The sequence below is a fragment of the Salvelinus namaycush genome, chromosome 31 (assembly GCF_016432855.1).
Source record: "Salvelinus namaycush isolate Seneca chromosome 31, SaNama_1.0, whole genome shotgun sequence".
Taxonomy (NCBI): domain Eukaryota; kingdom Metazoa; phylum Chordata; class Actinopteri; order Salmoniformes; family Salmonidae; genus Salvelinus; species Salvelinus namaycush.
In genome coordinates this window covers 43,999,231-44,026,248 of record NC_052337.1, presented here as the reverse complement: position 1 = coordinate 44,026,248, position 27,018 = coordinate 43,999,231, and the positions used below count along the sequence as shown (strand labels likewise).

The 27,018-nt window shown below is 42.8% G+C and overlaps 1 protein-coding gene across 2 annotated transcripts; it reads left to right on the top strand.

Moving 5' to 3' along the window:
• plgrkt (plasminogen receptor, C-terminal lysine transmembrane protein) lies at positions 1-26,786 on the top strand. Of its 2 annotated transcripts, XM_038970560.1 has the most exons (5): positions 1-134; positions 598-682; positions 16,501-16,631; positions 25,348-25,457; positions 26,168-26,295. In XM_038970560.1, the coding sequence occupies exons 2-5, from the start codon at positions 602-604 to the stop codon at positions 26,293-26,295; spliced, it is 450 nt and encodes a 149-aa protein (XP_038826488.1). In that variant the 5' UTR covers positions 1-134; positions 598-601. The 2 variants fall into 2 exon arrangements, with proteins under 2 accessions (XP_038826488.1, XP_038826489.1); XM_038970561.1 differs by lacking the exon at positions 1-134 and having other exon boundaries at positions 602-682; positions 26,168-26,786.
• Positions 26,787-27,018: the final 232 nt, after the last annotated feature.

Genomic DNA, 27,018 nt, shown 5'->3' with positions numbered 1-27,018 from the left:
GTTGTGGGTAGCGCATGCTTGCGTGAACATACCCATAGAACTTGGGAAAAGGAAACTTTAGCGGAGCAGCACACACTAATCATAACTAACTAGCTAAATAAATACATTCATAGAATAGCGACGTAAAATAAAAGGTATGTTTTTCCACTGCCACAGCGAATCGACGTGGCTTTTCAGTACAGCATGCAATAATTTCAAATGTGGAAATGTTTGCCTTAACGCGCCAACTACTACTAGTAGCTAGCTGATTTAGCTAGCTAATAATGATTCAATGCACCACTAGCTAGCCACTTACTGTTAGCAGGCGTCGAGTGTCACGCGTAAACAGTTTTACCTAGCTATACATTTAACAAACGTATTTTTGCACCCATGGAATGGCATTCATTGAGCAGTGCTCTATAGCTACATATATTGTTTAGCTAGCAGCAGTTGCTACCATAGAAATCCTCATTGTTTTGTTGGTGGCCCAGCCACCTACAGTAGTTTGCACATCTTACTTTAATAGGGCCCTGAGTTTTTCCACTTCCAGGATAAACCCAGGGCCCTGACCCTTGCTTTATCTCATAACATGTGGCTCCATTTTATTATCTAAACCAGCACCATGGGTTTTATGCTGTCTAAATCTATGGACCAGAACTTCAAGAAGCAGCAGGAGTTCATGCTACACAACGCACGGCTCCAGGTGAGATGCTTATACATAGCCTATCAAATCAAATGTTATTTGTCACATACACATGGTTAGCAGATGTTAATGCGAGTGTAGCGAAATGCTTGTGCTTCTAGTTCCGACAATGCAGTAATAACCAACGAGTAATCTAACCTAACAATTCCACAACTACTACCTTATACACACACAAGTGTAAAGGGATAAAGAATATGTACATAAAGATATATGAATGAGTGATGGTACAGAACGGCATAGGCAAGATGCAGTAGATGGTATAGAGTACAGTATATACATATGAGATGAGTAATGTAGGGTATATAAACATAAAGTGGCATAGTTTAAAGTAGCTAGTGATACATGTATTACATAAAGATGGCAAGATGCAGTAGATGATAGAGTACAGTATATACATATACATATGAGATGAGTAATGTAGGGTATGTAAACATTATATTAAGTGGCATTGTTTAAAGTGGCTAGTGATACATTTTTACATAAATTTCCATTATTAAAGTGGCTGGAGTTGAGTCAGTATGTTGGCAGCAGCCACTAAATGTTAGTGGTGGCTGTTTAACAGTCTGATGGCCTTGAGATAGAAGCTGTTTTTCAGTCTCTCGGTCCCTGCTTTGATGCACCTGTACTGACCTCGCCTTCTGGATGATAGCGGGGTGAACAGGCAGTGGCTCGGGTGGTTGTTGTCCTTGATGATCTTTATGGCCTTCCTGTGACATCGGGTGGTGTAGGTGTCCTGGAGGGCAGGTAGTTTGCCCCCGGTGATGCGTTGTGCAGATCTCACTACCCTCTGGAGAGCCTTACGGTTGTGGGCGGAGCAGTTGCCGTACCAGGCGGTGATACAGCCCGACAGGATGCTCTCGATTGTGCATCTGTAGAAGTTTGTGAGTGCTTTTGGTGACAAGCCAAATTTCTTCAGCCTCCTGAGGTTGAAGAGGCGCTGCTGCGCCTTCTTCACAACGCTGACTGTGTGGGTGGACCAATTCAGTTTGTCCGTGATGTGTACGCCGAGGAACTTAAAACTTACTACCCTCTCCACTACTGTCCCGTCGTTGTGGATAGGGGGGTGCTCCCTCTGCTGTTTCCTGAAGTCCACAATCATCTCCTTTGTTTTGTTGACGTTGAGTGTGAGGTTATTTTCCTGACACCACACTCCGAGGGCCCTCGCCTCCTCCCTGTAGGCCGTCTCGTCGTTGTTGGTAATCAAGCCTAACACTGTAGTGTCGTCCGCAAACTTGATGATTGAGTTGGAGGCGTGCATGGCCACGCAGTCGTGGGTGAACAGGGAGTACAGGAGAGGGCTCAGAACGCACCCTTGTGGGGCCCCAGTGTTGAGGATCAGCGGGGTGGAGATGTTGTTACCTACCCTCACCACCTGGGGGCGGCCCGTCAGGAAGTCCAGTACCCAGTTGCACAGGGCGGGGTCGAGACCCAGGGTCTCGAGCTTGATGACGAGTTTGGAGGGTACTATGGTGTTAATGCTGAGCTGTAGTCGATGAACAGCATTCTCACATAGGTATTCCTCTTGTCCAGATGGGTTATGGCAGTGTGGTTGCGATTGCGTCGTCTGTGGACCTATTGGGTCGGTAAGCAAATTGGAGTGGGTCTAGGGTGTCAGGTAGGGTGGAGGTGATATGGTCCTTGACTAGTCTCTCAAAGCACTTCATGATGACGGAAGTGAGTGCTACGGGGCGGTAGTCGTTTAGCTCAGTTACCTTCGCTTTCTTGGGAACAGGAACAATGGTGGCCCTCTTGAAGCATGTGGGAACAGCAGACAGGGATAAGGATTGATTGAATATGTCCGTAAACACACTAGCCAGCTGGTCTGCGCATGCTCTGAGGACACGGCTGGGAATGCCGTCTGGACCTGCAGCCTTGCGAGGGTTAACACGTTTAAACGTTTTACTCACCTCGGCTGCAGTGAAGGAGAGCCCGCAGGTTTTGGTAGCGAGCCGTGTCAGTGGCACTGTATTGTCCTCAAAGCGAGCAAAAAAGTTATTTAGTCTGTCTGGGAGCAAGACATCCTGGTCCATGACGGGGCTGGTTTTCTTTTTGTAATCCGTGATTGACTGTAGACCCTGCCACATACCTCTTGTGTCTGAGCTGTTGAATTGCGACTCTACTTTGTCTCTATACTGGCACTTAGCTTGTTTGATTGCCTTGCGGAGGGAATAGCTACACTGTTTGTATTCGGTCATGTTTCCGGTCACCTTGCCCTGGTTAAAAGCAGTGGTTCGCGCTTTCAGTTTCGTGCGAATGCTGCCATCAATCCACGGTTTCTGGTTTGGGAATGTTTCAATCGTTGCTGTGGGTATAACGTCGCAGATGCACTTTCTAATGAACTCGCTCACCGAATCAGCGTATTCGTCAATGTTGTTGTTGGACGCAATGCGGAACATATCCCAATCCACGTGATCGAAGCAGTCTTGAAGCGTGGAATCAGATTGGTCGGACCAGCATTGAACAGACCTGAGCGCGGGAGCTTCTTGTTTTAGTTTCTGTTTGTAGGCTGGAAGCAACAAAAGATTCCAACGATTCCAATGAATTTCCCCATGTGAGAGGGTGGTATAATAAACTTGTACAGATTATACAGAGTCTGAATCATCTCTACTGACATGCCGGTCATACGTACCAGTAAAAATGTTAACATTATAAATAATTATGGTCATTCTGAGAATATTTACATTATCTAAGATGTTAAGTCTCCCTATGTATTTTTCTACTTCTAGGAGGCAGTGCTGCACATAGCAGTAAATACAGCCAAAAAATATAGCCTGATGCCACACTTGTTGTAAATAAGAATTTGTTCTTAATTGACTTTCCTAGGTAAATTAAGGTTAAATTAAAAAAACTTGTCAATTAGACCAGTGGTTCCCAAACTGGGGGCTTGGTTGTCTCCCCCTACCCCCTACCTTTGAGAACCCCTGAATTAGACTACATCATATCTCACCAGTTGGAAGCCAAGGAGATGATTTTAGTTACCGTTATGTAGGCCGATGAATTGAAAAACATTTGATAAGCAGTGTGTGAAGTGTGGCTCCAGCACCAGAGCCATAGAACATGGGGTGGGCTTTTCAAAATAAGGTAATTATATAAAATGTCTGATTACATTCCCATGGCCTCAACATTAGACTTACCTGAAATGGGGATATAGCAGTTTATAATCAATTTAATGTTTGATGTGTTATTTAGTTAATTGATTTGACGTAATAGGCTACTCAACCACTTTTACCACTGATTTCCCCCTATTGCAGTGGTTCTCAAACCTCAACCCGGGACCCCCAGAAGATTCACAATTTTGTTGGAGCCCTGAACTAGCTCACCTGATTCACTTACACACTACCCAAACCGGACGTGTCGCGAGCGCTGCAAAATAAATGTACACATACATGTTATTCAATCATTGCACCCACACGGGGCGGCAGGAAGCCTAGTGGTTAGAGCATTGGACTAGTAACCGGGAGGTTGCAAGACCGAATCCCCGAGCTGACAAGGTACAAATCTGTCGTTCTGCCCCTGAACAAGGCAGTTAACCCACTGTTCCTAGGCCGTCATTGAAAATAAGAATTTGTTCTTAACTGACTTGCCTAGTTAAATAAAGGTAAAATAAAAACACTGCTCGCGTGTGCCAACGAGCGTCTGCATTGCCAAGCGCTAAAATAGAAGTTGCTTCTATTTGTGACTCCGAATGCGATGCAAGTCCTGCCTTTCCCATCTCCTCATTGGCTTTTAGACGCATATACCCACGTGCCTCATCTCCTCATTGGTTATACCCATGTGGGTGATTGAAAGATGAACTGAGGTCGGTCGGTTGTGGTAATACACCTTATTAGGAAAGTTGGATGCCAATCGCCATATAAAGTCCAAAGAAGAAAAGGCCTAGGAAGGAGGAGAGATAACTAGAAATGACTCGGTTGACCGTTTTATGTGTGGATTAATTGTCAGAGTAGAGGACCTTGTGCATTTCAGGTAAAATAACAACTCAATGTTTAGGTCCCAGGGCAAATTGGCTAGCAACCGCAAGCTAGCTAGCTAAATTGCCATAGATGTTTAATGCTTTTCAACCTGTCCCCAAATTAATATAATTGGTTCAGAGTTTGTTTTGATATTTCAACCTGCGTGTCGTGATCGCTTTTGGTGTGGGGGGGACAAAATCAATTTGCGTCCAGTTTGGGCATGCTGTCAGTCAAGGGCTTGGTGATTAGTTGACAAGTAGAATCAGCTGTGCTAGCTTTAGAATTGATCAAATGCACATTGAACAGGTGCGGGTCCCCACGAGAAGTTTGAGAACCACTGCCTTATTTGATGTTAGAAAAGTGTAAATGGCTCAGTGCTTACACCCCTGGTCTGTTATGTCTTCACGAATGCGAAAGCCATTACAAAGATTCATATATAAACCTATACAATTTGTGGCCATTATTTCTGTATCTTGGAGGAGGAAAGGTACAGACGTTTCAGGTGTGCCTGTGTGTAAAACTGGGCAAAACTGGTTGAAATGACGTCATTACAACGGTTGTAACGGCATCTTCTCAACCAGTTTTGCCAGGTTTCTGGTTGTAAAGATGTCATTTAAACGAGTTTTGCCCACTGAGTAGCACACATTTTATTTGTGCTCAGTAGTTTCCCCTAGATTCTAGAATATCACAGCAACGCAGTCTCTAAGATGAAGTGAGGCGCTTCCATCCTCTCGGGGCTAGTTTAAGCAGGTTGTAAAACAACGGTTTTATTGCAATCGTTAGAGGTGGCTTTTTACAACAAGTTAAAAAGCTTTTTTCCCCTCCATTTTGTGGAACAATACATTTTGTATTTTTGCCTGTGAGGCAATCAGCACCTGTGATCATTGTTTGTAGCAGAACAATGTCATTATCAGACAAGTGCCCATAGGTGGTGACAAACTTATTAATGCCAGACATCATCGTTGTAAAAATACATACTGTAAAACACGCCATTGTGTTATGTGCCTAATGCTCTGGCAACATTACTGTAACTATGGATTTAAAAAAAATAATTCTTAAAGGTAATGTGAGGACAGAATCACCTAGAAATAGAACAACATTACTGTACTGCAGCCATCTCCATGTCGATGTAAATTACTATCTGACACTTGGTAATGAATGGAATCGGCCTGGCAATTTTAAAAGGATAGCTGGTGTATCTAGCATATGCCTTCTCCCTCTCTCCTGCATTAAGATGTCAAACCTACGTCACTGCTCATTGTAGTGGAATCTCAAAAACGTTTTATGTTATTGTCTATGATTTGATTATTAAGTGGTCAGTTTTTATGGTGTGTCATGCATGATTGAAGGCTATGACATTTGTTTTTTATTCATCATTATCAAAATATGGGGAAAATAGCCCTCAAATTATAGGGGTGTGTGTGTCCTGATGTTCTGAGGAAGGTGGAACAGCATTGAATCTAGATGATTTATTGCTCTCATAATTTAGTGTTTTAAGACAGTCATTCACACCCCTCAATGTCTGGTCTTTCACAAAGCTCAAATTATTTCCCTGCGTATGACGATATGTGAGATGATAAAACCTTATCACAATCAAAAAGTTCTCTCTCCTGCCTAGACCCGACACACTAAAAATAAAAGTTGCTTGAGAAACTTGTCTTGATTATTTGAGAAGGTCTCTTGTTTGCGTTTGGTTTACTGCTCGGTCAAGAACATCCCTCCACACGGCCTTTAGGAAATGTCAGTGAGCTTCCTCCACAGATGAATAACCACTTCGTCACCTCCATACTCCTCCCTCGACTTCCCCTGCCTCCCTGATCCCTAACCCCCATCTGACTATTCAGAACAGATTATATTTGAGCATGACTTTGACTTAAGGCTTGAGTTGACAAAGGTAAAGATTCTTCATAGGCCTATGTCTTGGCTGCAGGGATTTGGTAAAGCCCCATGCAATCAAAGTCCCACAAAACATTGGCCTAATGCCTTACTCAGACATCAATGTGGTATACACAGGAAGAAATCTTTCCTATCTGCCCGAATGCCCTGGTGACCCCCTTTTGCGCTCTGAGGTATATAAACAGTTAAGTGGGCCCACTACCTTACGTGGACCTAATGAAAATGCATTACACACTGCCGGGAATGAGCCTTTAAAATACACTATACTTCATCTTAACTGTACATCTTTCCTCTGTGGTGTTTTCTCTTTTTTTGTGGGGAAGGGGGGGGGGGGGGGGGGGGGGGGGGTTCTGCTTCGCCATCTCCAGTTCGATGACGCAACGTTGTTGATGGCAAAACATGCTGAAATCGATGTCTGGTGGCCACACAGTCTAAAGTGTTAAGCCCATTTAAATGACTGCAGATGAGAATTCCCCCACCTGCCTGATGGTTAACCCTGGTGTCCTGGAAGAATTCCCAACCTGGCCCCATTCCATAATGGCCACCTAATCATCCCCCTAATTTCTAATTGGCGTACCAGATAGCTGATGTGTGGTGAGTGTTCTGGCACAAAAATGGTCACCGGGCAGCACATAGGTGGAAACTCACCTAATCCACCACCAATGTGAAGCGCTAGGAGTACCTCAGTTGGTAGAAAAGCGCTATATAAATCCAATCAACTATTATTAGGATGCCATTTGGGACACCTTCACTGGATTACTCTTCACTTTCTACTCTGTGACCCGGCCCAGGGAGAGGCCTCCTGACTGGACGGAGGAGGTGATCTATTCGGGCTAGAACCACCAATGAGCTCCCCTCTTCTCACGTCACAACACCTCTATGCTCTATTCAGCAACTCTGAGTTAACAGCACTCAGTTAATGGCGTTAATGACACTCGGGCAATCAGGCAGATATGATACTTCCAGCTTCCTGGGGACACAATGGCTTTCATGATTGATTGGTTATGTGCCCTTTTCACAATGGGTTGTGTGACTAAAATCAATTGAGTAATGACTAATGAGTCTCAAATTGAGCCAATCAGTCTCACTCTACCTCTCGTCATTCAGATCACCACACGAGAAAGAGTGGACGAAACATCTGTTGTTTGCAGAAATGTAAAGCTTTGTTTTTATGAAATTCCATTTGAAATCTTGGAATATAACAATTGTCTGGACTAGATGAAGCCTAGTCCTACACTAAAAATAACGTTCAATGGAGATCGACGTTGAGCTTGTTTTTTAACCATGCCTAAATGTTCAGACAGTCAGTCTATATCAGTGATATTTTTTTTCTTCATTATATGTCCTTTACCATGTTGTCTAGTGCTCTGTCAATTCTGGCCCACTTACTGTTCCAATATTCAATGTGTTGCCACAAATGACCCAAAAAATATAATTGTCATAAATCATCGTCACATGACATACTATAATTTATGTCTTTTTTACAGTGGGATCCGAAATTGACACCCTTGATAAAAAAATTCTAATACAGAGCTTTATTGTATGCTCAAATGTTTTACAATTCTATTTTATGCTAATACAATTGCTCAGAGAAAGAGATTTTGTTAAACAAGTAATATATATTTTTTCAAATGATTGACACCCCTGTTTTCAATACATTTCAATGCCTCACCACGCGAGGATAATGGCACAGCCTTTTTCTAAAATGTTTTATGACATGGGAGTCATTCCACCTCAAAAAGCACAAGAGGATTTTGACACCCACCATCTGATTGTTCTGAAATCGTTTCTGTAGTTAGAAACAGCTAAGATCAGCATTCCTGAAACATTTTCTTGAAATATAATTTGATCTCTGAGAAAATATGCTAATAGACTCCACCCAAATTGGCCATTTGTAATTTATAGGATTCATATAGTCTTCAGTAAATATAATACCTAACATCTGATTTGGACCATAATTCTTCCTAACAATGGGTAAGACATGAGAAATCCAATAACATTTTAAAAAGCCACCCGCTGATCACACCCCACCCCAACAACCAGTATACAGTATCACATCTCTGTCTGACAAGTAGTATGGCACTGCTGCTTGGAGTATTGCTTCTTCAAATGTACTCCCTGTGAATCTGGTGATGTTCTTTCCCCCACTGTTCAGAGAAATTAGTAATTGAAGTCGATTTCATTATTTACCATACATTTGTGTGAAAGTACCCAGTTTTGCCCACTAGATGCCGCTGTTCCTGATATTTCTATCCATTTTGCTGGTCTCTTGTGTTTATTAAATAGACCACAACATTTTATTTTACCAATAGCTTTTTCTCATGATGAAAATACATTGTGCTGTCAACCTCACAATTCAAGCTAGTCCTCCATGATAGCAATTCAGTTTTCAGCTTAATTTGCGTCCAGGAAACAGACGTGTGTGTGTGGTTTATTCCCTTTTAAAAAAGCTATGGATTGCCTCCTGAGTGGCACAGCGGTCTAAGGCATTGCATCACAGTGTTGCAGCGTCACTACAGCCTGGGGTTAGGGGAGGGTTTGGCCGGGGGGGCTTTACTTGGCTCATCGCGTTCTAGCAACTCCTTGTGGCGGGCTGGGTGCCTGCAGGCTGACTTCGGTCGTCAGTTGAGCGATGTTTCCTCCGACACATTGGTGCGGCTGGCTTCCGGGTTAAGCGAGCGGGTTTTAAGAAGCACGGCTTGGCGGGTCAGGTTTCGGAGGACGCATGACTCGACCTTCGCCTCTCCCAAGCCCTTTGGGGAGTTGCAGCAATGAGACAAGATCGTAATCACGAAATTGGTTAGAAAAAGGGGGTATAAAAATAAAACATGACCAGATTCACAGGATATACATTGCCAAGGATGAAGGACCAATATTCAAAACCACATTTATACTAGTCAAACATAGAGAACTGAGACTGTATACTGGTTGTTGGGGTGGGATTGGGGTGTGGGTGGGTCTGTGGATGGCTTTTGACCATTTTATTGGATACTCATTGTTCGGAAGAATGATGGTCTAAATCGGATACTTTGTACTATATTTATTAAAGATCATATGAATCATATTAATTAAAATGGCAAATTTCGGTGTAATCAATTAGCTTAATTGATTAGAGATCAAAAACAATTTAATTAAAATAATGTTTCAGGAATGCTAATCTTATCTGTTTCTAACTACAGACACGATCTGAGATGGTTTGTGTCATGGCTTGCTGAAATGAGATGGAACAACCCATGGAGAACACATTGGGAGGGATCTTGGTCTAAGATCCCTCCCAATGTGTTCTCCAACTCAGAATGCTGAACTTATTGAGAAAATGAATTAGTATAATATAATTTCACCCCCCAACATTTTTTGTATACAATACAACTCAGTATTTTAATGATTTAATACAGTGTTTTTTGCTCATCTTTATCAAGGGTGTCAATAGTTTTGGATCCCTGTATACAGTACCTGAAGAAAGTATCCACACCCCTTGACTTTTTCCACATTTTGTTGTGTTACAGCCTGAATTTAAAATGTATTCAATTGAGATTTTGTGGTACTGGCCTACACACAATACCCAATAATGTCAAAGTGGCATTATGTTTTTAGACATTTTTACAAATTAATAAAAAATGAAAAGCCTAAAGTTCAGGAGTAAGCATTTACTTAACAAGTCACAAGTTGCATGGTCTCGGTCTGTGTGCAATAAGTATTTAATATGGTTTTTGAATGATTATGATCTCTAACCCACATATACAATTATCTCTAGTCGAGCAGTGTATTGCAAACACAGATTCAACCACAAAGACCATGGAGATTTTCCAATGCCTTGCAAAGAATGGCATCCATTGGAAAATAAAAATTCATAAAAACAGACATTGAGTAACCCTTTGAGAATGGTGAAGTTATTAATTACACTTTGGATGATGTATCAATACACCCAGTCACTACAAAGATACAGGCGTCCTTCCTAACTCAGTTGCCAGAGAGGAAGGAAACTGCTCAGGGATTTCACCATGAGGCCAATGGTGAGTTTAATGGCTGTGAAAGGAGAAAAAATGAGGATGGATCAACAACATTGTAGTTACTCCACAATCCTAACCTAAATGACAGAGTGAAAAGATGGAAGCGTGTACAGAATACAAAATATTCCAAAATATGCATCCTGTTTGCAATAAGGCACTTAAGTAAAACTGCAAAAAATGTGGCAAATGAACCTTTGTCCTCAAATCAAATTGGATTTGTCACATGCGCTGAATACTACACGTGTAGACCTTACAGTGAAATGCTTACTTACAAGCCCTTAACCAACGATGCAGTTAAGAAAATACAACAAAAAAATAATTAAGAAAAAAGGAAGAGATGAAAAACAAATAATTAAAGAGCAGCAGTAAATAACAATAGCGGGGCTATATACAGGGGGTATCGGTACAGAGTCAATGTGTCAATGTGCGGGGGCACTGGTGTCGAGGTAATTGAGATAATTATGTACATGCGGGTAGGTTTGATAACTCCTGTTTGGGCGCATGAACCGCTAGCGGGACATCTACGACAACATCCGGTGAAATTGCAGAGCGCAAAATTTAAAAAATCATAATATTAAACATTCATGAAAATACAAGTGTCGTACATCATTTAAAAGACTAACTTCTTGTTAATCCAACCGCGTCGTCAGATTTCAAAAAGGCTTTACGGTGAAAGCATACCATGCGATTATCTGAGGACAGCGCCCCACATCAAATACTTTTTCAACCAGCACAGGTGTCACAAAATCACAAATGGCGATTTAAATAAATCACTTACCTTTGAAGATCTTCCTCTGTTTGCAATCCCAAGGGTCCCAGCTACACAATAAATGGTCATTTTGTTCGATGAAGTCATTCTTTATATCCAAAAAAGTATTTAGTTGGTGCCAATGATCTCAGTAGTCCACTCATTCAACATGCATACAGACGAATCCAAAAAGTTACCGGTAAAGTTCGTCCAAACAAGTCAAACGATGTTTCTAATTAATCCTCAGGTACTCTAATATCTAAATAAATGATAATATTTAAGACGAGAATAGTATGTTCAATAGGGAAGATAAATAACGAAGAGCGCGCACCTCATTCATGCGCCAACAAGACTACTTTTCTAATGAGACACTGTGTAGTTTTTCCAACTACTTGCTCTTTTTTTTTTTAAACAAGCCTGAAACCCTTTCTAAAGACTGTTGACATCTTGTGGAAGCCATAGGAATTGCAATCTGGGTCCTATCTATTTGTATTTCCCATAGGCGAGCACTGAAATGGCCTGTGACCTCAAAAAAAGAATATCTGGATGTATTTTCCTCAGGTTTTCGCCTGCCATATCAGTTCTGTTATACTCACAGACATTATTTAACAGTTTTAGAAACTTCAGAGTGTTTTCTATCCAATGCATATCCTAGCTTCTAGGCCTGAGTAACAGGCAGTTTACTTTGGGCATGTCAGTCATCTGAAATTCCGAACAATAACCAGTCTCCAAAACAGGTTAAAGTGGCTATGCATGGATAATAACAGAGATGATGTAGCGGGGGGGTGCAAATAGTCTGGGTAGCCATTTGATTAGCTGTTCAGGAGTCTTATGGCTTGGGGGTAGAAGCTGTTTAGAAGCCTCATGGACCTAGACATGGCGCTCCGGTACCGCTAGCCGTGCGGTAGCGGAGAGAATAGTCTATGACTAGGGTGGCTGGAGTCTTTGACGATTTTTAGGGCCTTCCTCTGACACCGCCTGGTATAGAGGTCCTGGATGGCAGGAAGCTTGGCCCCGGTGATGTACTGGGCCATACGCATTACCTTCTGTAGTGCCTTGCGGTCAGGTATGGCAACTGCCGAGCAGTTGCCATACCAGGCAGGGATGCAACCCGTCAGGCAGGATCTGAGGACCCATGCCAAATCTTTTCAGTCTCCTGAGGGGGAATGGGTTTTGTCATGCCCTCTTCACGACTCTCTTGGTGTGCTTGAACCATGTTAGTTTGTTGTTGATGTGGACGCCAAGGAACTTGACGCTCTCAACCTGCTCCACTACAGCCCCATCGATGAGAATGGGGGTGTGCTCGGTCCTGTTTTCCTGTAGTCCACAATCATCTCCTTTGTCTTGATCACGTTGAGGGAGAGGTTGTTGTTCTTGAAACACATGGTCAGGTCTCTGACCTCCTCCCTATAGGCTGTCTCATTGTTGTCAGTGATCAGGCCTACCACTGTTGTGTCATCAGCAAACTTAATGATGGTGTTGGAGTTGTGCCTGGCCGTGCAGTCATGAGTGAACAGGGATTGCAGGAGGTGACTGAGCACGCACCCCTGAGGGGTCCCCGTGTTGAGGATCAGTGTGGCAGATGTGTTGTTACCTACCCTTACCACCTGGGGGCAGCCCATCAGGACGTCTAGGATTCATTTGCAGAGGGAGCTGTTTAGTCCCAGGGTCCTTAGCTTAGTGATGAGTTTTTAGGGCACTATGGTGTTGAACGCTGAGCTGTAGTCATTGAACAGCATTCTCACGTAGGTGTTCCTTTTGTCCAGGTGGAAAAGGACAGTGTGGAGTGCAATAGAAACTGCATCTTCTGTGGATCTGTTAGGGCGGTATGCAAATTGGAGTGGGTCTAGGGTTTCTGGGATAATGGTGTTGTGAGCCATGACCAGCCTTTCAAAGCATTTCATGGCTACAGATGCGAGTGCTACGGGTCGGTACTCATTTAGGCAGGTAACCTTAGTGTTCTTGGGCACAGGGACTATGGTGATCTGCTTGAAACATGTTGGTATTACAGACTCAGACAGGGAGAGGTTGAAAATGTCAGTGAAGACACTTGCCAGTTGGTCAGCGCATGCTCGGAGTACACGTCCTGGTAACCCGTCTGGCCCAACGGCCTTGTGAATGTTGACCTGTTTAAAGGTCATACTCACATCGGCTGAGGAGAGCATGATCACAGTCATCCGGAACAGTTGATGCTCTCATGCATGTTTCAGTGTTACTTTCCTCGAAGCGAACATAGAAGTTATTTAGCTTGTCTGTTAGGCTTGTGTCACTGGGCAGCTCTCAGCTGTGCTTCCCTTTGTAGTCTGTAATAGTTTGCAAGCCCTGCCACATCCGACGAGCGTCAGAGCCGGTGTAGTACGATTCGATCTTAGTCCTGTATTGATGCTTTGCCTGTTTGATGGTTCGTCGGCGGGCATTTCTTATAAGCTTCCGGGTTAGAGTCCCGCTCTTTGAAAGCGGCAGTTCTACCCTTTAGCTCAGTGCGAATGTTGCCTGTAATCCATGGCTTCTGTTTGGGGTATGTACGTACAGTCACTGTGAGGACAACGTCCTCGATGCACTTATTGATAAAGCCAGTGACTGATGTGGTGTACTCCTCAATGCCAATCACGGAACATATTCCAGTCTGTGCTAGCAAAACAGTCCTGTAGTTTAGCATCTGTTCCATCTGACCACTTTTTGGTAGACCGAGTCACTGGCGCTTACTGCTTTAATTTTGGCTTGTAAGCAGGAATCAGAAGGATAGAGTTATGGTCAGATTTGCCAAATGGAGTGCGAGGGAGAGCTTTGAATGCGTCTCTGTGTGGAGTAGATGTGGTCTAGATTTTTTTTTAACCTCTGGTTGCACATTTAACATGTTGATAGAAATTCGGTAAAACTGATTTAAGTTTCCCATTATTAATATATTAATAATATTCACACAGGTGACAAGACAAAATAGCAAGCTTTCTCATCCACTCTGAATGTGTCTCAGAGCCTTTATCATATCCATGAACTGTCCATTTCCAATTGATTGTTCCGTGGCTGCGGCATCAAGTTTCAGCACCACAATGTGTTACTCGAATCTGGCTTATTGTGAGGTCAATTACTCTGATACAGTAAATAGGCCTACATCATGGGCAAGATACATACATTGCATTCGGAAAGTAATGAGACCCCTTCCCTTTTCCACATTTTGTTACGTTACAGCCTTATTCTGAAATGGATTACATGTATTTTTTCCCTCATCAATCTACACACAATACCCCGTAATGACGAAGCGAAAACAGGTTTTTAGATTTTTTTTTGCAAATGTATAAAAAATAATAATAAAAAAAATACCTTATTTACATAAGTATTCCGATATTTTGCTATGAGACTCGAAATTGAGCTCCGGTGCATCCTGTTTCCATGGACATGATTTAGAAAGGCGCACACACTTGTCTATAAGGCCCCACAGTTGACAGTGCATGTCAGAGCAAAAACCAAGCCATGAGGTCGAAGGAATTGTCCGTAGAGCTCCGAGACAGGATTGTTTCAAGGCACAGATCTGGGGAAGGGTACCAACACATTTCTGCAGCATTGAAGGTCCCCAAGAACACAGTGGCCTCCCATCATTCTTACATTTTAGAAGTTTGGAACCACCAAGAGTCTTCCTAGAGCTGGCCGCCCGGCCATACTGAGGAATCGAGTAAAAGGCACTACAGCCCGCTTGGAGTTTACCAAAAGGCACCTAAAGGACTCTGACCATGAGAAACAAGATCCTCTGGTCTGATGAAACCAAGATTGAACTCTTTGGCCTGAATGTCAAGCGTTACATCTGGAGGAAACCTGGCACCATCCCTATGGTTAAGAATGGTGGTGACATGCTGTGGTGATGTTTTTCAGTGGCAGAGACTGGGAGACTAAAGATTGAGGGAAAGATGAGCAAAGTACAGAGAGATCCTTGATGAAAACCTGCTCCAGTGCACTCAGGACCTCAGACTTGGGCAAAGGTTCACCTTCCAACAGGACAACAATCCTAAGCACACAGCCAAGACAATGCAGGATTGACTTTGGGGCAAGTCTCTGAATGTCCTTGAGTGGCCCAGCCAGAGCCCGGACTTGAACCCGATTGAACATCTCTGGAGAGAACGGAAAATAGCTGTGCAGCGACGCTCCCCAACCATCCAACCTGACAGAGCTTGAGAGGATCTGCAGAGAAGAATGGGAGAAACTCCCCAAATACAGGTGTGCCAAGCTTGTAGCATCATACACAAGAAGACTCGAGGCTGTAGTCGCTGCCAAAGGTGCTTCAAACAAAGTACTGAGTAAAGGGTCTGAATACTTATGTAAATGTGATATTTCAGTTGTACATTTTTTATAAATTTGCACACAAAAAATATAACCTGTTTTTGCTTTGTTATTATAGCTTATTGTGTGTAGATTGAGGGCATAAAAATCAATTTTAGAATAAGGCTGTAAGGTAACAAAATATGGAAAAAGTCAAGGGGTCTGAATACTTTCCGAATGCACTGTATGGTCCCGTCTCATAATTCAATTATGATGCCGATGATAATTACTTTCAAACGTGTGACTGGTGGTGGTGAGTGACTCCACAGTTCAAGCCAGGATGTGGTTGCCACAGGCTCTCCACTCTCCCAGTCCTACGTCACTAGATTATCAATTCTTCTCCTCCATCTTTCTCTGACCCCCACCAATACCCCACCTCTCTCAACTAACTCTTACCCCTAGCTATCCTACTGTTATTACGTCTATTGTCAGGGAGGCACAATCCCCCATAGGTATAGCTACACCAGTAGAGCCACAGTGTGCATAAATGTTTCTCCATGCCTTTCTTTATTCCTTTCATTCATGCACATTCTCCTCTCTTGATACAACAGTTTGAACATAACTCTGAGATCTGTGTTGAAGAGATGTATACATCAGCTATAGTCTATTCATTTACAGGGTCTGTACCTTGAGATCAAAGTTTTGCAGCAGCAGAAAACCAAATTACATCCAAAAATATGTATTCTTAGCAACCAGACATATTTTGGGTTGTAATTTGGCTTTCTGCTGCTGCAAAACGTCCTTTTACGTCATAATGCAGCCAGTTTTGCCTGCTCAGTTCTGCTGCTTAACAAAACGTATTTTTACTGAGTGTCATGTCATAATGATGTCATTGCAACCAGTTTTGCCCGCTCTTAGCTCTGACGGAGTGTGTTTCTGACCTTCCTGCCCGAACCCCAGATGGAGAGACAGATCCTGATGCAGAATCAGATGAGAGAGAGACAGATGGCCATGCAGATAGCCTGGTCCAGGGAGTTCCTCAAATACTACGGCACCTTCTTCAGCCTGGCCGCACTAGGCCTCACCATCGGGTGGGTTCTCCGTGGTGTTAACTAGGCCAGTAGGCCTACAACATGTTTGTTCACATTAAGTCTGTTCTTCAATAGTTATAGATAGGACATGGATGATGCCATTTCGATTCATAAATATTTGTATTAAGCTGACATGAAAGCTGAAAAGACGGGGTAACACTTTATTTTAACTGTACGTCAGTGTCATACTATTGGCATAAGCATGACATGACAAATGATATCTTGACTTACTACTTTTGTTATGTCATATTATGATGTACAGTTCAAATGAAATGTTAACAGATGGTTTGATTCTCAGAAATGTACAAAGGCCCACTACTGCTGCCACAGCTTGCAGACCTGAGTGACTGCATTTCCCACATGTTAGGTGTGAGAGGCTCACTGATCTAAAGGGTCAGAGGGTGACTGAATGATGTGAAGTGCAGTGGCCTTTAAAGCAACATCACTGTTTTATTTACAGCAGTGTGAAGGTTGTCTTGTATGCAGTTCATGACCTGTTATTCACATGCAGGTTGATTTAGATGGGGCGATATGTTCTTTGTCAAAACACACACGTTAAATACAATACCGACCATAATGTTGTGTAAAGCAATATAATTTGTTTCCGAGCATATCAATGATTGTTCTAAGTATTTGTTGATCTCTCTTTGGCCATCCATCAACATACAAGGCTTTGCATCGTCAATCTGACGTCTGCAGTGGCCGTACAGCATTTATTGCAATGCGGCCACTGCAGACGTCAGTACATTCATACTTCTTGCGCTTCACAGAGCAGAGCTGTTGTCAAGGAAGTGAGTTTGTGTGCATGCAGGCTTTAAGCCGTGGCCAGTTTTGATAATGTAAGCTAAACTGTGTGCCCCATCGTTGCAAAAATTAACATCTAGTGGTTTGAGAAAATGGGGGCGATAGATAGGGCAGCCGTACTTCTAGCCCCTAGGCAACTTTGCAGAATTTTGTTTTTTTATATATTATTTCTTACATTATTAGCCCAGATTTTTTTATTTTTTATTACATACAGCCTGGAAGAACTTTTGGATATCAGAGTGGCGGTAACTCACCAGCAATACGACCAGGAATACGACTTTCCCGAATCGGATCCTTTGTTCGTATCCCCCAGGGCAATTTAACTGATTCCAGAGGCTGACCCAAAACACCGTCGTCGGAGAAGAGGTATTAGGAGTGGACTTCCAGTCCGACTCAGGAGGTGCACACATCATCCACCGCTTCCGAGTATATTACTCGCTAATGTTCTCTGGATAATAAAATTGACGAGCTCAGGGTGAGGATTTCCTTCTAGAGAGACATCAGGGATTGTAACATACTCTGTTTCACAGAAACAAGGCTCTCTCGGGATTATACTGTCTGAGTCAGTACAGCCAGTTGGGTTCTTAGTTAATCGTACAGACAGGAATAAATATCTCCGGAAAGAAGAAGGGCGGGGGTGTATGTTTCATGATTAACTACTCATGGTGTGATTGTGATAACATTACAGGAAGTCAAGTCCTTTTGTTCACCCAACCTACTGTAGAATACCTCACAATCAAATGCTGACCGTATCACCTCCCAAGAGTTTTGGTTATAGTCACAGCCGTGTATATTCCCCCTCAAACCGATACCACGACGGCCTTCGAACTTCACTGGACTTTATGCAAACTGGAAACCACAAATTCTGAGGCCACATTTATTGTAGCTGGGGATTTTAACAAAGCAAATTTGAGGAAAATGCTACCGAAGTTCTATCAACACATTGACTGTAGTACTCGCGCTACTTAAACATTGGACCACTGCTACTCCATCTTCCGGGATGCCTACAAGGCGCTCCCCCCGGCAAATCTGATTACGACTCCATTTTGCTCCTCCCTTCCTTATAGGCATAAACTCAAACCGGAAGTACCTGTGCTAAGGACTGTTCAACACTGGTCTGACCAATCGGAATCCATGCTTGATGATTGTTTTGAAAACGCGGACTGAGAAATGTTCCGGGTAGCCTCTGAGAATAACATTGACGAATACACTGATACCATCAGGAAGTGTATAGGGGATGTTGTACCCACTGTGACTATTAAAACCGAACCAGAAACTGTGGATAGATGGCAGCATTCGAGCAAAACTGAAAGCACGAACCACCACATTTAACCATGGCAAGGTGACTGGGAATATGGCCGAATACAAACAGTAGTTATTCCCTCCGTAAGGCAATCAAACAGGCAAAATGTCAGTATAGAGTCAAAGTCGAGTCGCAATTCAACGGCTCAGACACGAGACGTATGTGACAGGGTCTACAGATAATCATAGACTACGAAGGGAAAACCAGCCACATCGCGGACACCGACGTCTTGCTTCCAGACAAGCTAAACACCTCCGCCCGCTTTGAGGATAACAGAATGCCACCGCCAAGGACTGTGGGCTCTCTTTCTCCGTGGCCGACGTGAGTGAGACATTTAAGCGTGTTAACCCTCGCAAGGCTGCCGGCCCAGACGGCATCCCTAGCCGCTTCCTCAGAGACCAGCTGGCTGGAGTGTTTACGGACATATTCAATCTCTCCCTATCCTAGTCTGCTGTCCCCACATGCTTCAAGATGGCCACCATTGTTCCTGTATCCAAGAAAGCAGGTAACGGAACTAAATGACTTTTTGTCATCATGAAGTGCTGTTTAGGGTATCTATCGTCAGCTATGCTGGTGATGACAGTGATAATGATCCAAATATACAGTTGAAGTCGGAAGTTTACATACACTTAGGTTGGAGTCATTAACTCGTTTTTCAACCACTCCACAAATTTCTTGTTAACAAACTATAGTTTTGGCAAGTCGGTTAGGACATATACTCTGTGCATGACACAGGTAATTTTTCCAACAATTGTTTACAGACAGATTATTTCACTGTATCACAATTCCAGTGGGTCAGAAGTTTACATACACTAAGTTGACTGTGCCTTTAAACAGCTTGGAAAATTCCTGAAAATTATGTTGTGGCTTTAGAAGCTTCTGATAGGCTGAGTGACATCATTTGAGTCAATTGGAGGTGTACCTGTGGATCTATTTCAAGGCCTACCTTCAAACTCAGTGCCTCTTTGCTTGACATCATGGGAAAATCAAAGGAAATCAGCCAAGACCTCAGAAAAAAAATTGTATACCTCCACAAGTCTGGTTCATCTTTGGGAGCAATTTCCAAGCGCCTGAAGGTACCACGTTCATTTGTACAAACAATAGTACGCAAGTAGAAACACCATGGGACCACTCAGCCATCATACCGCTCAGAAAGGAGACACGTTCTTTCTCCTGAACGTACTTTGGTGCGAAAAGTGCAAATCAATCCCAGAACAACAGCAAAGGACCTTGTGAAGATAATGGAGGAAACAGGTACAAGAGTATCTATATCCACAGTAAAATGAGTCCTATATTTACATAACCTGAAAGGCCGCTCAGCAAGGAAGAAGCCATGTTCCAAAACCGCAATAAAAAAGCCAGACTACGGTTTGCAACTGCACATGGGGACAAAGATCATACTTTTTGGAGATATGTCCTCTGGTCTGATGAAACAAAAATAGAACAGTTTGGCCACAATGACCATCGTTATGTTTGGAGGAAAAAGGGGTAAGCTTGCAAGCCGAAGAACACCATCCCAACCGTGAAGCACAGGGGTGGCAGCATCATGTTGTGGGGGTGCTTTGCTGCAGGAGGGACTGGTGCAGTAAACAAAATAGATGGCATCATGAGGCAGAAAATTATGTGGATATATTGAAGCAACATCTCAAGACATCAGTCAGGAAGTTAAAGCTTGGTCGCAAATGGGTCTTCCAAATAGACAATGCATACTTCAATAGTCTTAAGGACAACCAAGTCAAGGTATTGGAGTGGCCATCACAAAGCCCTGAACTCAATCCTATAGAAAATTTGTGGGCAGAACTGGGCAAGGAGGCCTACAAACCTGACTCGGTTACACCATCTGTCAGGAGGAATGGGTCAAAATTCACCCAACTTATTGTGGAAAGGTTGTGGAAAGCTACCCGAAATGTTTGACCCAAGTTAAACAATTTAAAAGCAATGCTACCAAATACTAATTGAGTGTATGTAAACTTCTGACCCACTGGCAATGTGATGGAAGAAATAAAAGCTCAAATAAATAATTCTCTACTATTATTCTGACATTTCACATTCTTAAAATAAAGTGGTGATCCTAGCTGACCTAAGACAGGGAATTTTTACTAGGATTAAATGTCAGGAATTGTGAAAAACTGAGTTTAAATGTATTTGGCTAAGGTGTATGTAAACTTCCGACTTCAACTGTACAAGCCCTTAACCTACAATACAGATCAAGAAATAGTTAAATTTTTTAAATTTAGAATTCAAGGCCCATTTAACCAGCATGGCTACCACAGCATTCTGCAGCGATACGCCATCCCAAGTGGTTTGCGCTTAGTGGGACTATCATTTGTTTTCAACAGGACAATGATCCAACACACCTCCAGACTGTGTAAGGGCTATTTGACCAAGAAGGAGAGTGATGGAGTGCTGCATCAGATGACCTGGCCTCCACAATCCCCCGACCTCAACCAAATTGAGATGGTTTGGGATAAGTCGGACCGCAGAGTGAAGGAAAAGTAGCCATCAATTGCTCAGCAAATGTGGGAACTCCTTCAAGACTGTTGGAAAAGCATTCCAGGTGAAGCTGGTTGAGAGAATGCCAAGAGTGTGCAAAAAGTTTGCCAAGGCAAAGGGTGGCTATTTGAAGAATCTTACCCTCCCTAAATGCTTGGAAGAAGAAAAAAAAAGTGACCCTCCCCTGTACCCAAAATAATAATAAAAACATAACGTGGATGGCCGAGAGCATGCCTACCCTCACTCCTAGGACAGATCAGAGCCTTAGATATGCAGTTTAGTAAGCATTACAAGTAGCCAGAAGGTTGTGGATTCGCAGACCACTGCGGACAAAGGCAGGGGTGAAAAGACCTCCATTATAATATAAGCACTGCGTGAATATCTTATTTGCAGTCCAAAGATATTTTTTTTTTATATATAAACGCATTTCATGCAATTCTAGGTCATTTTACGTGACTAGAAGCAAGCAGACTCTTTTTTTAATACCACAACAGAGCATGACAACGAATGAGCGCATGCTACAACACCGGAGATTTCTATACAGGCAATTGTTAAAAATGAGGATAGTCTTAAGATTGGAACAGTGCTAAAGTTGTCTATCAACTGTAAAGATGTTGCGCAACAGAACCAGTTACAACTGAAGTATCTGATTATCAATGAATTCGTGAAAAAGGCCTTTTTTTTTTTACATAGCGGCCACATATAATCCGGTAGGCCTATATGTGCTTGTAACTTTTTTTCATTTGGGAAACTATCCTTTTTTAAATAATCGATTTTATTCCATGATATTGTTGTTGCAAAATAGATTTGTGTTGACTGTGATACTAGGCATGCATAGCTCACCGCATGATCCTCAAACCAAAGACTGTCCAAACTTGTGTTTCTAAAAGTGAATTCAAAAAGTATAGCCTAGTAAGGCATTTTTTATTTCATTATTATTTGATTCTAAGTAATAATTTTGTGAAATGTATAGGCATGTTGTTAGTGGTGCTGTCGATGTGTTGTCGAAATGCTGAGCGTTCCTTCTAGCCTGTAGTGCAGGGGTGTCAAACTCATTCCACCGAGGGCTGGTTGTCTGCGGGTTTTTTTCCAATTAATTAAGACTTAGACAACCAGGTGAGGGGAGTTCCTTACTAATTAGTGACCTAGTGGAGCGAAAAGCCGCAGACACTCCGTGGAATGAGTTTGACACGTGCTGTAGTGTGTCACAAATGCTTCACAATTTCTTTCTTAAATGGCAGGCAATAGCCTCCAAATAATAATAATATAGCCTAAATAATTTGGCTACCTGGCTTGCTCCTGACTGATTTAGAGTTTAGTATGTTGTTTAATAGCCTGTTGAAATGTTGAACATCAATTGATAGTGACAAAATCACACATTACTTCCAAAGCAAAGTACATTTTTTGTCTCCTCGGCTATAGAAGGTTGCTGCGCAGCCTCTGAATGTCAAACCAAAGATATCCCATATGCATCGGAGTCACGTCTGGCATTTTGCAGCTTGCTTCTAGCATAAAGCATTGCGGACTAAAGTGTTATAGATCACTTTATATAATCAGGTCCATAAATGTTTTTTCTAAATCTTAAGCAAACAAGGGTTAGGCCTATGTTTTTAGCCATTTTCTTGAACAAAAGCCACAATACCCTCACATACCCTCTCAATTCGAGCCCTGGTTTTAACTTAACACACTAAGCCCATAACTGACACTGATTTTTAAGGAGTGCATGTGTAACGGATGTGAAATGGCTAGCTAGTTAGCGGGTACGCACTAATAGCATTTCAATCGGTTACGTCACTTGCTCTGAGACCTGAAGTAGGGTTTCCCCTTGCTCTGCAAGGGCCGCGGCCTTTGTGGAGCGATGGGTAACGATGCTTCGTGGGTGACAGTTGTTGATGTGTGCAGAGGGTCCCTGGTTCGCGCCCGGGTATGGGCGAGGGGACGGTTTAAAGTTATACTGTTACATTGATGCTGTTGACCCGGATCACTGGTTGCTGCGGAAAAGGAGGAGGTTGAAAGGGGGGAGAGTGTAACGGATGTGAAATGGCTAGCTAGTTAGCGGGTACGCGCTAATAGCATTTCAATCGGTTACGTCACTTGCTCTGAGACCTGAAGTAGGGTTTCCCCTTGCTCTGCAAGGGCCGTGGCTTTTGTGGAGCGATGGGTAACGATGCTTCGTGGGTGACTGTTGTTGATGTGTGCAGAGGGTCCCTGGTTCGCGCCCGAGGTCGGGGCAAGGGGACGGTTTAAAGTTATACTGTTACACATGGTCGCTGAAGGAATTTGCTGACAAAATCCATGGATAGTAGTCTAAAATTTTGTCTGTCAAACAGGTAGTCGTACCTCTTATTTCATGAATAGAAAGAAATAGTCTCCAACACAAATTCCTCGTTAGTAGCCTAAATTTAAATTAAAATGAAGACTGTTTAAACTAAGGCCTTCCTCGAATTAGCCTACTTTCAGCACACATGCGCTTCGCGGCTACCGCTCCATAGTAATGTAAATTACTCGACTATTGCTTATTGTGAGGTCAGTAACTGATAAATAGCTTCATTATGGGCAACGAAACATTGTTTTTATTCAAATCAATTATAGCAGTAGCAAGCTTACCTCCAGTCCTCCTCATTTTCGCCCTCTCCCTCTCAAACTGAACAGGACATCAGTAGGCCTAGTCCGCAGGCACAGATATTGCATTTCTGGGACAAATACTTTTTTTTTCAGAAGACACGTTTGACTTGCCAGCTGAAGTGCCACCGTACACAGCACAGCCATTGGTTAGGCAGCACAAAAGGGTTTACATCAGCAAGAGCAGGGCAGGCCAGGGCTTATGATTGGGATAGCCTGTCCATTGCAGTGTGTAATGCAGTGTAGCCTAGTTTTATATACACCATCCCAGCAGCGCAAAAACTCGGGAAGGAAGTACATTATTTTAGAAATATAACTTTGCCATTTGCTTCTCCAAGCATTCTCTTCGTATAGCCTAGGCCTATTGCGTATTGTACAGGCTATGGATCATTTGATTGAGATCACACTAGGCGCACTTGATATTGCGTCCCCAGTAGAGAATAAGGGATGAGGGGCAGCATCGGGCACACATCGAGATATAATAAGCAACTAATTCTCAAACACTGAGCAATATGACATTTAATCTATTACAAATTAAATTACCTTCCCCTGGACTAAATAAAACATTCTACTAAACCCTCCCCCATTTTCCTCCGGGTAACAATTGTGTAAATTTCGACCGCTCCCTAACTGCCATTGGTAATAGAACAGTGACTGTGTGTATGTTCACAGAAACATGTATGGAGACTTGCAAGATGATGTGATGAAGTCCAGACTGACTTGATACTGATGTCTCTGAATGGAGAGAGACCTGGCACTCGGCATAAACATTTTACTAGACACAACTTTTACTTGTATTGTCTTTATTGAATTGAATGGTATCAGTCAAAATGGGGAGGGAGAAACCCTGTGTATTCTGCACCAGGATCATGGAACTCCTGTTGTATATGGGACTCCACCCAGGAAGGTATGACCACTGATATGTTTGCCAAGGTAGCCCCATTACCACCAGACAAAATGCAAATAGGCACAGTGTCTGTACCGGCTGGGAACGACAATAAAAGGTGCACATTGTTATATTAGCATGACACTGCTTCTATGGTATTATGTAAATGGTTTGTATATTCTACATGAACCTGTTACATTTGAAAGTTATCAAAAAACACAGTTTAGAATATCTAGATAAGTTCAGCAATTGCATTATTCTCGTATTACTCTGTAGGCTACTGACCTATTCAAAGTTTCCTCCGGCATCTCACCATACATCTGCCTGTAGTTATTGAACTCAACCCGCAAGAGGTATATTTGTTTTGATTGAGTGGGGGGGAAACAGCTGTGGGCAAGGTTCTGACAGATGGGTGTGTGTTGGTGGTGGAAAGGACACACCCACATCAAACCACACCCCTAAACCAACTCACGTTTGGCTTCTGTCATGGCCTGCCAGCATTTCTTGAGGAGCAAGCCAAAAAACGGAGCCCAGCGGGTGCAGTTCCCTTTTAATTGTTAGTTTCTCTCTGTGACTGTCTAATGTTCCACCATCTCCCACTCTTGCAGTGCCATTAAGAAGAAGAAGCCTGTTCTCTTTGCCCCTGTCGTGCCTCTCAGTTTTGTCCTGGCCTATCAGATGGACATGGCGTATGGAACGCTAATCTACCGAATGAGGGGTAAGTACTTCTCTCTCTACCATGTGCACAGGCAGCTGACCCAAAACATATTTTGCAAACTCAGATATTTTATTTTCATTGTCAGCTCAGCTCGGTAATGTGAAAAGGGTATTTTAGCTCACACTCACATTTGTTAGTGATTTCACCAAGTTTAGAACGAGACAGGGTTGTCAATCACCTAATTTCAGGATCAAAAACCACCTCAAGAAGAAAAAGACAGATCTTGCTTTGATTTGTGCGACTTCTCTGTCAAACTTCAAACATTCTGGGACATTGGTTATTGGGTTCCATGCTCATTAGGTATGGAGAAAGCCATTTGGATACGCTGACCAATCTCCAATAATTGGCTACCTCTCAGGGGAAAATGGGCTGCTTTTATAGTCACTTCCGAAAGCGTCACCACTTCACAAAAATACTTGGGTTTGATTTTCTTTCAGCCAACCAGAAACCTTCCAAGGCATATCCTCCCTCAGATAAATTAAACGTGGGTAAACCAGATTCTTGCTGTAGTCTGTTACTACAGTATAGGGTAGATGTGATTTCAACAATACCCACAGCAGACCACCACAGTTAAATATCAGTATCTTGGATGAAAGCAATAAACTCATTTCTGTGATCTGAAAAGAAAATGGACAATAAAGTCTTCTTCTTTGCTTGCTTGTTTCCTTTGCTATTTGATTATGTCACTTCCTGCCTGTGTGGGTCCCCAGGAGAGGCGGAGAGCATCATGGTCTCAGAACACGACCGATTGGACCTTCCACACGGTGTGCCCAACTTCGAGAGCATTGAGAAGGCAAGAAGAGCCAAGACCGCCCTCGGCTCCCTCTTTGAGAAATGACGCTGTCATGGTGGGTGTGTTGTCCAGTGTCACACCCCTCTGATCTCCACCCCTGGAAGTGAGTGAGTGATGCTCCTCGGTCCCCAAGATCAACGTTCATCAGGTCTTCACCACAAAGTTAAGCTGTGTTCACATGCTATAGAAATGATCGGAAACTTGGGTAGCAAGTACCTAGTTAGATATTTTAGCATTTCCGATCATTCCAATAGCACATGAATGCGAAATTATACAGCCATCCATGCACATAGGACACTTATTGTGCTGACCTAGGAATGACTGTTGTGATCAAAATCTGCCTTGTTTTAGAATGATCTACACCAATGGTGTTCAGATATATATTTAAGCCCACATTAAAATGGACTTCAAATGCCTAAGATTGATGGTAAGCAGTCACTACTCAGCCCTGCACTACTGTCAAAAGTTTGTAAACGTATAAAAGAAAAGTTGGCTGCTGATGAAACTACTAATAAAATATGATTGTCTGTACGCAGGACCATGTGGATATTTCTCATGACAAAGTTTACTTTCTGGAATAGAAGAAAATCATATTCATCAATTTCCACAGAAATTCTTAATTTTCTGCTATCACAGTACCGGTCATCATTTACAAACAGATTGTTTATTGCAGATGAAGATTTGATTGGAAGCCGTTTCGAGTGTATAGCTCCGAGCTGTTTCCAAATCTGAACAGTGACATTTCACTGTAATTCTGCTACATGAAAG